This window comes from Myotis daubentonii, chromosome 9 (assembly GCF_963259705.1).
Source record: "Myotis daubentonii chromosome 9, mMyoDau2.1, whole genome shotgun sequence".
Taxonomy (NCBI): Eukaryota; Metazoa; Chordata; class Mammalia; order Chiroptera; family Vespertilionidae; genus Myotis; species Myotis daubentonii.
In genome coordinates, this window is record NC_081848.1 from 69,162,938 (window position 1) to 69,177,995 (window position 15,058).

At 46.3% G+C, this 15,058-nt stretch overlaps 2 protein-coding genes across 5 annotated transcripts in view; one reads left to right on the forward strand and one right to left on the reverse strand.

Moving 5' to 3' along the window:
• CSTPP1 (centriolar satellite-associated tubulin polyglutamylase complex regulator 1) overlaps nt 1-717 on the reverse strand; it is a 156,960-nt gene extending 156,243 nt beyond the window's left edge. For 2 of the 4 annotated variants that reach the window (XM_059709463.1, XM_059709462.1), the window contains exon 1: nt 580-711. In XM_059709463.1, the coding sequence (XP_059565446.1) occupies nt 580-628 (49 nt within the window). In that variant the 5' untranslated portion in view covers nt 629-711. Of the gene's footprint in view, nt 1-579 lie in introns of all 4 variants that reach the window. The other 2 variants (XM_059709464.1, XM_059709465.1) reach the window with 2 other exon arrangements.
• LRP4 (LDL receptor related protein 4) overlaps nt 700-15,058 on the forward strand; it is a 63,818-nt gene continuing 49,459 nt past the window's right edge. Inside the window, exons 1-2 of the mRNA XM_059710906.1 lie at nt 700-789; nt 11,348-11,663. Of these exons, the coding sequence (XP_059566889.1) occupies nt 700-789; nt 11,348-11,663 (406 nt within the window). The remainder of the gene's footprint in view (nt 790-11,347; nt 11,664-15,058) is intronic.

Consider the following 15,058-nt stretch of genomic DNA (forward strand, 5'->3'; position numbering starts at 1 on the left):
AAAGTACTAGCTACAGCCTTAGTGGTCAAGAGCTCTACGATTGCCTAGCTGTGCGGCCGCATTTGTGTGAGTTACCTCTTCAGCCTCAGTTTCTCCGGCTGCAAAATGGAAGAAAAAGCAGTATTTCCTCCAGGGCTGTTGTGACGGTTCAAAAAAGAACGCATGTAAGATGTTTAGTAGAGTGCGTAATGTAAAAGAAACGCTCACAACTGGTAGTTGCCGCTATGTAATGGTAAAATTATTGTTCAAGAATGCCTGATTTGGCACTTCAAGGTTCATGGTTACTCACTACCAGCATATCAATACCCGCCCCCCGCCCCCCCGAGGACCCCGAATTCTCAACTCCAACCTATCCCACTTTGAACACAATCCTCATCGCCTGAGATGCAGCCTGTCCACTTCAGACATTCTTTACTCCGCAGGTGCTGTTTTCCGCTTCGCTGGGCCTAACGGGCTTAGGACCCGGGCGCGCCCCCTTCCCTGCTCCTCCCCATCCCAGCTCGACCGGGTCCCACACAGACCCCGCCCCCGCCCCCCGCCTAATTTGTCTGCACTTCTTTTCTTCCCCAAGGCTCCTACCCAGATACTCGTAGTCTGGTAGGGCTAGGCGCTCCGGACTCAGCATCATTGCACAAGGAGAGCTTCCAAGCTGTAGCTCTCCGGCTTCCGGAAGCTAGGTCACCAGCACTCTCCGTTGCCATGGCACCTACGCAGCCGGAGGAGAGGAAAGAGGCGGAGGGGGTGTCACGCAAACAGTTTCCGTACCGCAACGCGAAGCTGGCCACACGAGTTCCGGGAGCGGTTGCTTTGCAGCGGTCCAGTCTTCTTAGAACTCAAGAATTCTCGAGGAGTTAGTTGTTTTAGAAGAATTTGAACGGAAAAAAATTATTGGCAGCCTCCCATATTCTCAATTTCTGAATTTCATAACTATTCCTGCTTTATACAGCTGTTATCTTCACAATAGATCCCACCCCTAAATTTCCATAAGCAATATCTCATTACCTATTTTTATCTATTATTTACTATATTTGCTACAAAATGTTTTCAAGTGCTTATATCTTGGTTGCTCCTGTAACAAGGCTGCTCATTAAAATTTGTGTACATTCATCCTATAACAGAACGTGCTCATTAAATCCTCTAGGATTCATTAACATTTCCTCTCAAAATCCTCTATCTTTAGTCCCTCCTTCTACTCCTATGCCTTACTGTTTGGTACCCTTCCCAAGTGCTTGTTTTGTTTTTTTCCCTACCAAGACACTTCTTTTTTTTTTTTTCTTTTTTTAAAAGGATCACTCTTTTTAAAAAAAAATTTTTTTTTTTTTTATTGATTTCAGAGAGGAAGGGAGAGGAAGAGAGAGAGAGAGAAACATCAATGATGACAGAGAATCATTGATTGGCTGCTTCATGCATACTCCTTACTGGGGCTTCAGCCAGCAATCCAGGCATGTGCCCTTGACTAGAATCAAACCGGGGACCCTTCAGTCCATAGGCAGAGACCCTATCCACTACCAGCGGTTCTCAACCTGTGGGCCGCGACCCCTTTGGGGGTTGAACGACCCTTTCACAGGGGTCGCCTAAGATCATCGGAAAACACACATATAATTACATATTGTTTTTGTGATTAATCACTATGCTTTAATTATGTTCAATTTGTAACAATGAAATTGGGGGTCACCACAACATGAGGAACTGTATGAAAGGGTCGCGGCATTAGGAAGGTTGAGAACCACTGCACTAAGCCAAACCAGCTAGGGCAACACTTCACTTTTTGAGGGGAGGGGATGGGATGCACAAACCAAGATACCTATTGGATTTCTTTCCTCATATGCCTAATTGCTCACTTCTTTAAGAGGGGAGAACATTCATTGCTTTTTACGTTTCCAGAGGTCCCCATATTTCTCTTTTTGCTCCCCTTCGTTCCCAAAAGCAGGTTAATGGTCTGTAGCACTTGTCACAGTTGAAACCTATTAGAAAAAGCCACTCTGCTCTCACTTTTTTAAAAAAATATGTATATTTTATTGACTTTTTACAGAGAGGGAGGGAGAGAGATAGAGTTAGAAACATCAATGAGAGAGAAGCATCTATCAGCTGCCTCCTGCACACCCCCTACTGGGGATGTGCCTGAAACCAAGGTACATGCCCTTGACCGGAATCGAACCTGGGACCCTTCAGTCCCCAGGCCAATGCTCTATCCAGTAAGCCAAACCAGCTAGGGCCTGCTCTCACTCTTTGTCTCCCTCCCCTCCCCCAAAGAGAAGGTGAGGTTTTGTGAAAAGAAAAAAAAACAAAAATCATGCTATCAAAAGAATGACTGGGAAACTGGTGGACCACCTACATTGGGAGGAAAAAGAGAGAGGAGGTTCTTCTCTTTGTGTTTTGAGTGGTCTATTCTTAGCCTCCTCTACCAGGAGCTTCAAACCTCCTAATTCTCCCTTTCCCTTAAAATTGTATATGTGTCTCATTTCTAGGTTCCTGTGAGTCACTCTGTGTTTAGATGCGGTAAGGATAAAGGGACAGACCCAAACTAGGAAAAGCATTTATTATTTTGAGGTAATGAATTTACTAATTTGATATTTGATGTGAAGTCCTACAAATACGATGAAAATATTTGTCTTCTTCCTCCACCCTCACCTTCCATTCTCCTTACCAATACAGCTTAAAGGTATGGGAGTTAATAACTTTCACACCTGTGGCTTATTACTATTATTAATAAAGTAATAGGATAGTAATTATTGAGGCTTACAATTTCATTCTATTTCCAAGCAACTTGAAGCTATTTGCAGATCATTTCATTTGTCCTGAGAACTTTCTAAGACACTTCTCCTTTCCTAAGTAGGAAAACTGAGGAATATAGGAAGATGAATTGTCTATCATCATCCAGCCAATAGTGGGTGACCTGAAACTGGATCGCACTATCCCAACCCCCAGGCTAGTGGTCTGACCACTAAACCACACAGCCTCTTTTTTTAGGGTTTATTGGCTTGGTTTTTATTTATTCATTTTTCTTTTGCTCTGCCCTGCCAGCAACTGGAAGCTACAAGATAAAAGAAGCGAATTTTTCAGTCCAGGCTGAACATTTGACATCCTTTTATTTGTGGAGCATTATCCTGGGGCTTGGAAGGTGCTGCTGCTGAGGTCTGTGTGGTGGAGCTGGGAACTAGCCCCGAGAATATAGCTTTGTTTGGGCATTAACCCATTTGCGGTTATAATAATGATAAGTTTCAGCACCAGTGGCGCCCGACTGTTAATGACTCAAAGAAAGCTAAATAAGAACAAGATGTCATCTGTGGAGCAATTTGTAGGTTTTTCCTACAGCTCCATTCCTTCCATAAAAATCCTAAGGACCCTTACATTTAGAGACAGTCTCTATTCTTAATGTCCTGAACAGTCTGTGAAGACTTAGAAAGGGGAGGTGGGTGCTAGACTAAGGCTTCAAGAAAATTTGGGGTTGCAGAAGTAACAGGTAGACTTGATTGCTGGTGGAAATACTGACTGTTGACAGTTTTCTTCTTTATATTTTTCTATATTCACAAAAGTTTTCTATAATAGGCATGTATTATAACCTGAAAACAAACAAAGACAATACATGAGTGGCTTGAAGATCTTGAAAATATTCTTCAAACAGAAGTGATGACCTTTCAACTAGTGTTTGGTTTTCTTAATAAAGAGCCACCACTTTTAGATTTATCTTCTGCCATAGATTACGCAATAATAGATTTTGGCAACACTTCAGTGGTGGAGGGAATATTTCAGTGAAACATACAAAACATCAGTCTTAAGAAAAGTGGAAGTACATAAGAGTTGTTAAAGCCAAGTATATTTTTGTGACCCTGTTGAATATCAAGGAAAGAAAAAAAAAGTCATCCTTCTATTTAGGTGGGCTTTTCAAGTTCTTAAATTATCATAGCATGTTTCTGAAAATTTTACCCAAACTAATAGTCATCCACTAAATCAGAAGACAACTTCACAATCCTGAAAATAAGCAGGCATTATAAAATTGATTAAAACAGAGAGAGGGCATGAGATATTAAAGTATTATAGCATAAGGAATGGAAACATCAACCTCAAAACAATAGAAGAAACACCCACAAGAGAGAGTACATGTTGAGATGTCAATTTATCAGATTATAATTAGTAATTATAAAGAGAAAATTAATAGACATCACTGGCTTTGCCAAGGACCTATGAAGAGATTGATAGGAAAGAAAATCTTCCCTGGAATTGAAAACTTCAGAAAAAAATCAATATACTAGTTTTAAACCTCAAGGAAACAATAAGGGAAGAGAAAATTCAGGCTGAATTATTGCTACAAAACAGGTTCAAGAAACTAGGACAAGCTTTTATCAACTCATCAAGCAGAAAAGATGCTAAAGGCGCTTCTACTAAGAAATGCACGTCATGAAATTCATTCATGACCAGCTACCAGGCTCTTGCTCTTCTTAAAAGATTTATCCTCCTTAGGAACAAAGCAGAAACTAAATGTGATACCACCATATGGAATTAACATGATTAAACTAAAAATGCTATTTACCGACAAGCCATTTTGGACTACTACGGGTCAACAGACCAGAGCTTTGGGAGAATTTGCAAAGAAAACACCCACAAACTCTGGCACAGTTAAAAATAACTAATGCGCCCAGCCGGCGTGGCTCAGTGGTTAAGCATCGACCTATGAACCAGGAGGTCACGGTTCGATTCCCGGTCAGGGCACATGCCCAGGTTGTGGACTCGATCCCCAGTGTGGGATGTGCAGGAGGCAGCCAATGAATGATTCTCTCCCATCATTGATGTTTCTATCTCTCTCTCTCCCTCTCCCCTCCTCTCTGAAATAAATAAAAATATTTTTAAAAAATAACTAATGCATTACAAGAAAGTAATTAAGAAGACACGGCTTAAATTGAACTGGAAGCTGGAAGGCAAATTGCAGACTTGTACCTCTTGTTATTTTATATTTTCAAACGCTGCTAAAAGAGCTGGAATTACACCTTCATATAATTTGAAAAGGAGGAAGATTTTTCTGATTCTTCTTGGTAGCTTACAAAAATTAGCTGGGCCTTCCTCTGTCCTAGATGATACGCTTTAATAATCACTTATGTCATTTTTTAAAAATTCTTTAAATTCTCCTACTAGATTATGAATTCCTTGAGGGCAGAGACTTCATTCATCTTTATATTTCTAGGATCATGCATAGTGCCTGGTAAAATAAATGCTTGAATGCCATAAGTAGATTTTTCTTCCTGTAAGTTAAAAGTCTAAAAAGCAAAGTCAATCCAACCCATAGGACTTATGGTTGCCTCATCTGAACCAATTTATTATATAAAAAGTCCAGAAAAATGCAAGGCACCATTGAAAAAGGCATTAAAAATTAATCAGAAAACATTGGCAGCCCGGACCAAGTAACTCAGTTGGTTAGAGTGTTGTCCCTATACACAAATGTTGAGAGTTTGATCTCCGGTCAGGGCACATACAAGAAGCAGCCAATGAATACATAAATAAGTGGAACAATGAATAAATATTTCTCTCTCCCTTTCTTTCTCTCTAAATAAATCAATATTTTTTTTAAAACTACAGTATTAAAAAATAAAGCATTGGCATATCCTTCCTACACCTAAATGCTGTATGTGACAGATCATCATATCTTAAGAAATGCCCAGAAAAAAAAGTAACAAACTCAACAAAAAGCATAGAAACAATGCTACAATGTAGACAAGCCAAGAGAATTAGTTCAGGGGGGATGAAAGGGAATGTATTAGGAATCATTAAATAAACTTAGGATATGAACTGGAAGTCCCACATTTCAGAATCTTAGGATGAAAAGCTGCAGTCTCTGTGTCTATTTTTTCTCTGCCAAGCCATGAAGAGTTTATTGTTCTAATATTCAAATTTGACCATGTTACTTCCTTGCTTAAAGAGCATTGCTGACTCACCATTACTAGGATGAAGTAAAATTCCTTAACCTGCGGACATGTACACTTCACAGTCCTGTTCCAACCCACCTTTCTAGCCACTTTGCCATTCACTCTTCCCTACATACTTAATACTCCAACCATACTTTCCTACTCACTGTTCCTAAACATACTGAGCCTTTTCACCTCCTCCTGTTTGGGGCATAAACTCTTCTCTCCACTAAGAGCGTATCGCTCCCACATTTGCTGCCTAGTGAACTCTTACACATCCTATAAGACCCAGGCTAAATGCCACCACCTCTATGAAACGGTATCCAACCTGCTAGATAACATAAAAGCAGTGAGTGAGAACAAGGCAAATTTAGGGTGTTGAGGGGAACCTTCCCCGAGGCTGTGACATTGAGCTGAGACCAGCCATGGACAGGTCTGTCTGGGGAAGCAGCATTCTAAGTAGAAGAGACAGACAGCTCATGTAAAGGGTGGAAAAAGGAAAAGACAGCATGTTGCTGAGCAGAAAGAAAGCCAGTGTGGCTGGAGCGGAATGAATAAGGGGAAACGTGGTCAAAGAAGTAGGCAAAGGCCAGATCCTGAAGGACCCTGAAGGCCAAGGGAGAAGTATGGGTGTTATTCTAAGTGTAACAGGAAGCCATTGGTGGGTTTTATGCCAAGAAATGACATGATCTGATTTACGTTTTTTAAGAAGTCACCCAGGTTGCTTTGTACAGAATGAATTACAAAGGGGCAAGTGTGGGAACAGAGAGACCATTTACATAGATGCTTGATTCATGTTTGGTATTAAAGCAAATGTTTATTCATTGATACATTTGTTTATGCATCATTCTAAATTTATCTTTGCTTCTGAAATAAGTAAGATATACTGAGATATTTGCTGCAAAGGGCTCTACTTATATATCCCAGGTGAGTGAATATGAAGCTTTCAGGAGATAAAAATGTGCTAGAAAGTGCCACTATTCAGAAGGTGCCCCAAGTTAGGCCAGGGACCTGAATCAGCTATTATAACCCAGATTCTGGCATGAGTACCGCTACTGAGCCAAAACATGAAAAGTGTTGATATTCGAAATGGTGGTATGGAGGATTTGCAAGGAAAGAAAGCACAGAAATGTACATCAGACTATTCCCTTATACTTTCCCTTGTTTCCTGGTCTCCAGCGGTATCACCCCTCCTCCCCCCAACCTAGAGAAAAGCATTGCTAAAAGTTAATGATACTTTTTCATAGATCCGATGGACCTCTTTCCTGGCTCACAGCCTTTGCACATTCTGTTCCTTCTGCCTGGAAGACCCTCCCCACCTATTCCTATCCTGGTGACTCCTAATCAACTTAAGTGTCAGTGCCTCTGACAGGCCTTGCTTGAAACCCCAAATTTAAATCAAGTCTCTCCTTTAATAGGCCCTGTGCTTTTCCTTGAACGCCCCTATTATATGTAGCTTTACATTCATTTGTGAGATCATATTTTTAGATCATTCTTTTAATGCCTCTGTATATTTGTAGCCTCCACACCCAGCAGACTGTAAGTTCCAGAGAGCCGAGATATCTGTTTACCCCTGTTTCTACACTGCCTGGCGCATACTACACTGTAATAAATACTTACTATTACTAAGTGAATGAATACCAGAAATAGGCTTCCCAAGGCAAATCAGATGCCTTTAGCTCCTTTGGCTGAACTTTCTCTTGTTTTCCCTTCTATAAGAATCCCTGCCCTCTATTCACAGAAAGTGAATGCTAGAGAGAAGATGCAGCAATTCTTTGCAGATTCATGTTCTTAATGTTTTAAATCAGGGTCTCTCGACTTCAGCACTATTAAAATGTGGGGCTGGATACGTTTTTGTAGGAGGGATGTCCTGCTCATTGTAGGCTATTTAGCAGAAACCCTGGCCTCTACTCATTAATTTGTCAGTAGTACTCCCGAAAATGTCTTCAGGTATTGCCCCATGTCTACAGAATCACTCTTGATTGAGAACCACTGTTTTAAAGTGTGAAACTTCAGCCCTAGCTGGTTAGGCTCAGTAGATAGAGTGTCAACCTGTGGACTGAAGGGTCCCAGGTTCTATTCTGGTCAAGGGCACATGCCTGGGTTGTGGGCTCAAACCCCAGTATGGGGTGTGCAGGAGGCAGCTGATCAATGATTCTCTCTCATCATTGATGTTTCTATCTCACTCTCACTCTCCCTTCCTCTCTAAAATAAATACATATATATTTCTTTTTTTATTTTTTTATTTTTTATTTTTTTTAAATATATTTTATTGATTTTTTACAGAGAGGAAGGGAGAGAGATAGAGAGTTAGAAACATCGATGAGAGAGAAACATCGATCAGCTGCCTCCTGCACATCTCCTACTGGGGATATGCCCGCAACCCAGGTACATGCCCTTGACCAGAATCGAACCTGGGACCTTTCAGTCCGCAGGCCAACGCTCTATCCACTGAGCCAAACCGGTTTCGGCATATTTCTTTTTTTAAAATAAAGTATGAAACTTCAAATCTTTTGCTCTCTTTGAAGAATTGTGTTCAGAAATTCAGATTGTTGCATGATGCCTCTGTTATAAAAGAACTAGAGGCCAGGTGCACAAAAATTCGTGCACTGGAGGGGTCCCTCAGCCCAGCCTTCCCCCTCTCACAGTCTGGGAGCCCTCAGGGGATGTCCTACTGATGGCTTAGGCCCACTCCCAGCGGGAAGTGGGCCTAAGCTACAGTCTGGCCTCCCTCTGCAGGAAGGTGCTGCCCCCATCACCCCACTGCGGCTGCCTGCCCTCGGCCCTTGCAGCTGCCATGGCTTTGTCCAGAAGGACATCCGGAAGGACATTTGGCTGTCTGGTCTAATTAACATGTCATGCTTTTATTAGTATAGATTCTACCAACTCAACTGGATCAAAATCATGCCAAAATCATGTAGCATTCCCTGTGTTTTCTTTGAAAAGGCCATTAGTGATTGATCTAACTCGGGGCAATATTCTAATCTTGGAAATTCAGTTTCCTGGTCTGTCCTAGAAGGAGATGAAGGAGAGAAGTAGTGTTTCTGAGGAAACCAATGCCTCTGAGACCCCTCTGGAATTGGCAGTCCCCTACAACTTTTCAGGGGGCATGTCCCAGAGGACAATAAAAGGGAGACAAACAGTTCATTCTGGCATGCTTTTCAGGATCTCTCACTCCAAACAAGAAAGTCTGAGAGGCCTGGTAAAAATAAATATGGCTTAGCACTCCTGGCACAAGAGCAGTTTCTGACAGCCAAGACTTAACTCACCCTAGGGGGTGACCCAGGCAGGGACTATGCACAAAGTCCGTTTCTACCCATTGATATTCCCAGTGACTAACAGCAGCCAGGGTGGCTCTGTGCACCAGAGCTGTGCCGAACCATGGAGGAGGAGCACTTGGGATGCACACAGAAAACACCATTTCCTGCGCCTGAGTCAGACATGGATAGCCAGCCTCCCGCTTCCTCCTCAATCCCAGAAAAACAACACATATCATGCCTTCTGGAAAGGAACGTAACCTTTGCATACAGAGTGGAAACTGTTTATAAATCCCTAATCCCCTGACATCGAAAGTATGGTGACCGCCTGTCTTGGATTTTTTGGGGGGACAAATGTATTTATTATACCACATGTCCTTAGTTTCCATGTGGGAAAAAATATGGTCTCCAGAATTATAAGGTCTTTCTCAACAGATTGAAAAGCAAGTCCACATAAGCAACATATACTGAAATCCTGAGACCAACAACCAAGGCTGCATAAAAAAATGTGGGAGATGGGCTTTGCGGGGGAAAGGAGAGTGTATGTGCTAAGAATCAGCCTCTACTTTTCACTTTTTTCTCCTTGGATTTTAGGCTAAGGTGACATAAGTTGTAGCGTTCCTAGCAGTGACTGTAAAGCTGACCTGACTCGGCTGCCGCCTTCAGTCCACAAGAAGAACTACACACACACACACACAAAAATGCCTCCGTATAAGTTACCATGGTGATGCTAGTTCCACCACATTTCATCTGTGTAAAAATTTCAGGCAAAACAGGATAGAGAAGTACTGGCTGAGAAGGAGTTAACACTCCACGTTTTTTGGTTGCTGTTGCAAAGTTACTATTAGCTTTGGTCAAAGATGGTAATTTGAAGTGAAATCGTTTGAAAAATTGAAAACAAGCAAGGATGAAATGCCTACCAATCCATTGGAGAAATCTAGTATCAGCAAACATGGGACATTTAGGTCTTCCTGGCTCTACTTACTAGTGAGAGGAATGTGGCTTACCAAATTACAGAAGATTTCAAAGCCAAAAAAGTTGGCATACCAACTCGGGAGGGAAAAGTGATACATTTGGTTCTCAACCTTCCTAATGCTGCGACCCTTTAATACAGTTCCTCATGTTGTGACCCAACCATAAAATTATTTTCGTTGCTACTTCATAACTGTAATTTTGCTACTGTTATGAGTCGTAATGTAAATATCTGATATGCAGGATGTATTTTCAGGGGTCGCAACCCACAGGTTGAGAACCGCTGCAAGAACCCTAAGGAAGTTGGGGACTTGGGACAAAAGTAACAAGACAAGAGTCAACCTATAAATGGAAGATGGTAACAAAATTAACCCATATTATTACTATGTGCTGGGGAGAGGCATGAGCCACAAAGCTAAGACAAGGGAGGAGTTTATAACTTTATGTAGTAAAACATGGCTGGAAGCTCTACAGACTGAAGCAGGGAGGAGGCTGAGGTCTCTGGGAGACTAAACTTGCAAGTAAGGACTTACTTCCTCGCCCCATTCCTTCCTTGCGGGGCCCAGAAAGTCAAAGGAAGGTGAAGAGGCTAACGGTGCTGATTTACAAAGACAGCGAGGAGGAACTCACTCGGTCTGGGCCAACTCTGGACATCTGAACTGGGGCGACAGGACCCAGACAACCACCTCAGGAAATGAGTAAATGAAAAGAGGAGGTCGTGGAATTATTTAGCCCTAGAACAACGCTGCCCAGACGGGGGTGGGGGGTGGAGCAAGAAGAAAATCTCAGAGAAGCAATGTTGACAGTGAGAATGCTAAGTTAAGACAGCACTCCAGGCCCCCTGATGTCCCTTGCTTGATGTCCATAAAGCCCGAGAGGATTATGCAAGCCTTGCGTATTTGAGACATCAATACAGTCTGGACTTGGGGCCGGTGGGGGGTCTGGGGTCACGTCCAGGAGACGTCCTAGTAGGTCAGCTCGAGCGCTCCTCTGTCATAGAGCTAGAGCGATCGGGATTCGAGAGCTGCCGCCCGGGTACTTTTTTAAAGTTAGGGACATTCGAGCAGTCGTAATGGGAATAGGAAGGGGGCTCTCTCGAAGGCGAGGAATGTGGGGGCGGCCTGAAGAGAGAGGAGCGGGGCCCGCGCGGGAGGCGCGGGCGGGTGGGATCTGGGGACCCGGGGGCGGGGGCCGAGGGCGGGAAGGGGCCGGGCTGGCTAGGGGCGGGACCAGGCGCGGTGGCGGTGGCGGGGGCTGCGGCGCGGGGGGCGGGGTTGCTGGGCCTGGGACACCCCCTCCCGGTCCCCTGGCGGAGCGGCTTCGACTCCGGCAGCACTGGAGGCAGCAGAGGCCGGAGAGCGACTGGCGGGGCGCGCCCACCACGGTGGACCGGGACGCTTCCCCTCGGGGACCCTCCGCCGCGCGTCCCGCGGGAGCCAGCGGGACCCCCGGGCGGCAGGGAGCGCCGGCGGCTGCGGCGGCACCATGAGGCGGCCGTGGGGCGCGCTGCTGCTTGGCGCCCTGCTCTGCGCACACGGTAAGCGGCGCCGCCGCGCCCGCGCCGACCGGCCTCCGGGGAAAGTTTGTCCCTGGGTCCCGCCGCTGCAGAACTCAGATCCCGGGAGCCGGACGGCGCGGGCTGGGCCCGAGACCCCTCGCCCTCGGTCCCAGCAGTAGCCCTGAGGCTGCGTGCCGGGGCGGGCAGCACGAGCTCCCCCAGCTCCGAAGTCCTGGATGGGGAGTGGCGGACGAGCTCCCGGGGCCCGGGCCGGGGCTGGGGCAGATCCGAGGCGCTCGTGCGCCCGCCCTCGCGGCTCTTTGAAGAGCTGGGGGCGGCTTCTCTTTCAGGTTAAGGTGGGGTCTCTGTGTCCTGTGTGCGAAGAAAGGGACGCGGGGGAGGACGGTCGCTAGACCGTAAATTCTAAATATCCCTCCTGCCAGGGGCGGGGGTCTCGGCAGATCGCGGAGAGGGCCCCCGGGGAATCTGAACGCGAGCCTGGGGATTCCTCTGCTGGGGCGACGGCTCCTAGGCTGCAGACCTCGCTCCCTCCGAGGGTCCTCCGACACTGCTTGCTTGCAGCACCTCCCTGGAGCAGGATTTTTGGGTTCCCTCTCCTGGCTGCGACCAATCAGCTCCCTGCCCTAGATCCTTCCCGGAGGGGCGGAGAGGGGGGCAGGATTGAAAACGGGGCCGAGAAGGGACTCTGGGGAGAAACTGCGGGAAGACTCCCGCAGATCTGTGCGGGCCAGGGGGAGGGGGGGGGCGGGTAGCGCCGAACTTGCGAAGGCAGCCTCCCGGCCGGCCCGCGCGCGGTGGCCTCCGGGGAGCTGGACGGATGGCAGCGGGGCTGCTGCTTCATCTGCTCCTCATTAATAACTTGTGTGGTGCCCGTGCGCAACTGTTGTGTGCGATCGGGGCTCCGATGGAATGTATTTCTCCGCAGCAGCCTAGGACCGTGGGTGCACCCCGTGGGTTAGCAACTGCCTCTAGTTCTTTGATCTTTGAACCCCAGCTCTATTCACCCACCACTGTCCAAAGGCGGGGAGATCCGAATCTTCCCATTCTCCTTGCAGCCCGGATGAGGGGTGGGGGTGGGAACCGAGGGTCTGCAGACCCTGGCCTTGCGCCGGTTCTTTCTGGAACGTAGGGGAGCTCGTGTGGAAATACTCGGTGCAGGTTTCGGAGCTCGCCTGGCAGGGCATGGGCGCTTGTTTTAAAGATGGGCTTACCTCCACGTCCAAAACGGAGCGCTAAGGTGTTATTTAAACTCCCCGTGGGTTTTAAGTGACCTTTTCCATGCTCTTTCCCTCCGCTCCGCTCTTCCCCGCGGAGCAGTAGCCTGGCCGCCCCACGTTCCCCTCCGCGCGGTGCTCGCCCCTCCCGGGCGGGCGCTCTCCGGGAAGGTTTATTTGTAGCCTCTTCGGCGTGTCGGGACAGCGGCCCTACTGGGGTAGGAATGTAGCTGCTCTTCCCACCACATGGGCCCCTTAAAGGGACAGCTATGCTTTTTGGGGGTTTCCCCCTTCCGCTGCAAGGGAAGGGGATGGAACTTTCCTTTCGGCCCCCTGGAGGAAGTTTTGAAAAAGATCAAGGGAAATGGCAAGGCACTGGAAAAAAAAGGGGGGGTGGGGTGGGGGGCGGCTAAAACGGATACCAACAAAGCCAGAAAGGAGATTGTCGCCTTCTGCCCTAGGGAAAGGGGAGCTGGAAGGTTCCGGGCTGAGACGGGCCAAGAGGATTTTACTGCTCCAGAGCTGTCAAGACTGCATACACTACATCTCCATTGAGAATGGGGTAGAGAAGTGTGTGTATTTAATGCTTCACCAAAAAAAAAAAAAAAAAAGGATGGGACGGTTCTTTGTAACTCTTTTGGGTTCTTTTTAAGGACAAAAAGTTCAATGAAAACCTCTGAGCACGGGAGGCTTTCTGTGCACACGTGTAAGGACAGTCAGTGGCATGAAGATGTAACCTTCACCTGGCTTGATAATGAGCCGTCCTTGGAGGCCTGGAGGGGACAGATTCAGTGATTCACCAGTGAGAGTGAGCAGTTGCCCAACCAAAAATACCACCACAAAGATTCCTAACGCAGCCGAAGCCGGTTTGGCTCAGTGGATAGAGCGTCGGCCTGCGGACTGAAAGGTCCCGGGTTCGATTCCGGTCAAGGGCATGTACCTGGGTTGCGGGCACATCTCCAGTGGGGGGTGTGCAGGAGGCGGCTGGTCGATGTTTCTCTCTCATCGATGTTTCTGACTCTCTATCTCTCTCCCTTCCTCTCTGTAAAAAATCAATAAAATATATTAAAAAAAAAAAAAAAAAGATTCCTAACGCTGTGGTCCAGGGGCTCAGGGAGAAGACAGTGTGTCATAGTAGATCAGTTAGGCAGACGTGACCTTAGCTAGGACTGAATTCAAGACACTAACGTTTAAGGTTCTGTTTGGATGCTGCTAGTCCTTTGGGCTTTTCTAGAGCCTGTGGGTGTGACTTGATCCTGTGTAACACTCCAACCTTAAAAATTTTGGAAGCAAACCTGAGTGCCGATAAAGGCCCTAGGAATTTTTCTCCCGAGGGTTGAGGTGGAAGCCCTCCACCATTTGAAGAGTGGAGACCATGTTTATCTTGGAGGTTTCTTGCAGGTAAGTGGAAAGTTGAAAATTCTGCCTAGGAGTAACTAGGTAGGGAGAGGGTTTTTTTTCCTGAGGACGAGTGCAATAGAGTGGAGCTCAGACCTGTCTCCTTCCCACCCGGCTGTTGTCATGGTGCTTAGTTGACCTTGTCCTTGGTCTTATGGGACTTGTGAAAGATGCTTGGCTTGTCACTGATTTTGGATTTCCTCTTCTGCCCCTGTTGAATATCAGATAACATCTTTGGGACTAGCACATGGTATTAAGAATGACAGGTGCAAGGGAACCAAGTCTGGCCATGTCTGATACAGAGCACGTTGGGCATGTCCATCTTCTGGATCAGCAAAGTACACAGGAGGTCACAGAGGACAGGGTGTGTTTTATGGGTCTTTGCTCACTCTTTCTACTGATTGACTGCTAATCTTGATCCCCAAGAAGAAGGTTAATGGGAGAGATTGGCTATGTTGCTTCTGCTTTGAAGAGAAGATCAACACTAGGGGCTTTCTGTTCAGGAATAGCATTTTGGGGACTGCTTTAAGACGTAGTCTTGTCTTTTATTATGATTGGGCACATTTCATAATTACGAGACAGCTCCATGCCCTTGGTTGACTAGGTCTCTTAAGCTTGTTCCAGCCACAGTGTCTACATTCCTTGATGCAGCTTAGCCATGAGTTTTGTTACAGTTGCCTGAGCATGGGGCATCTGGGCCCCAGTCTGTGTCTGGATTGCCATCTCACCTTCACCATCAGAAGCCCTTCTCCCCTACTCAGGTTGGTGGGACTCAGTGTCCCAAGGAAGACTTCGTGCTGA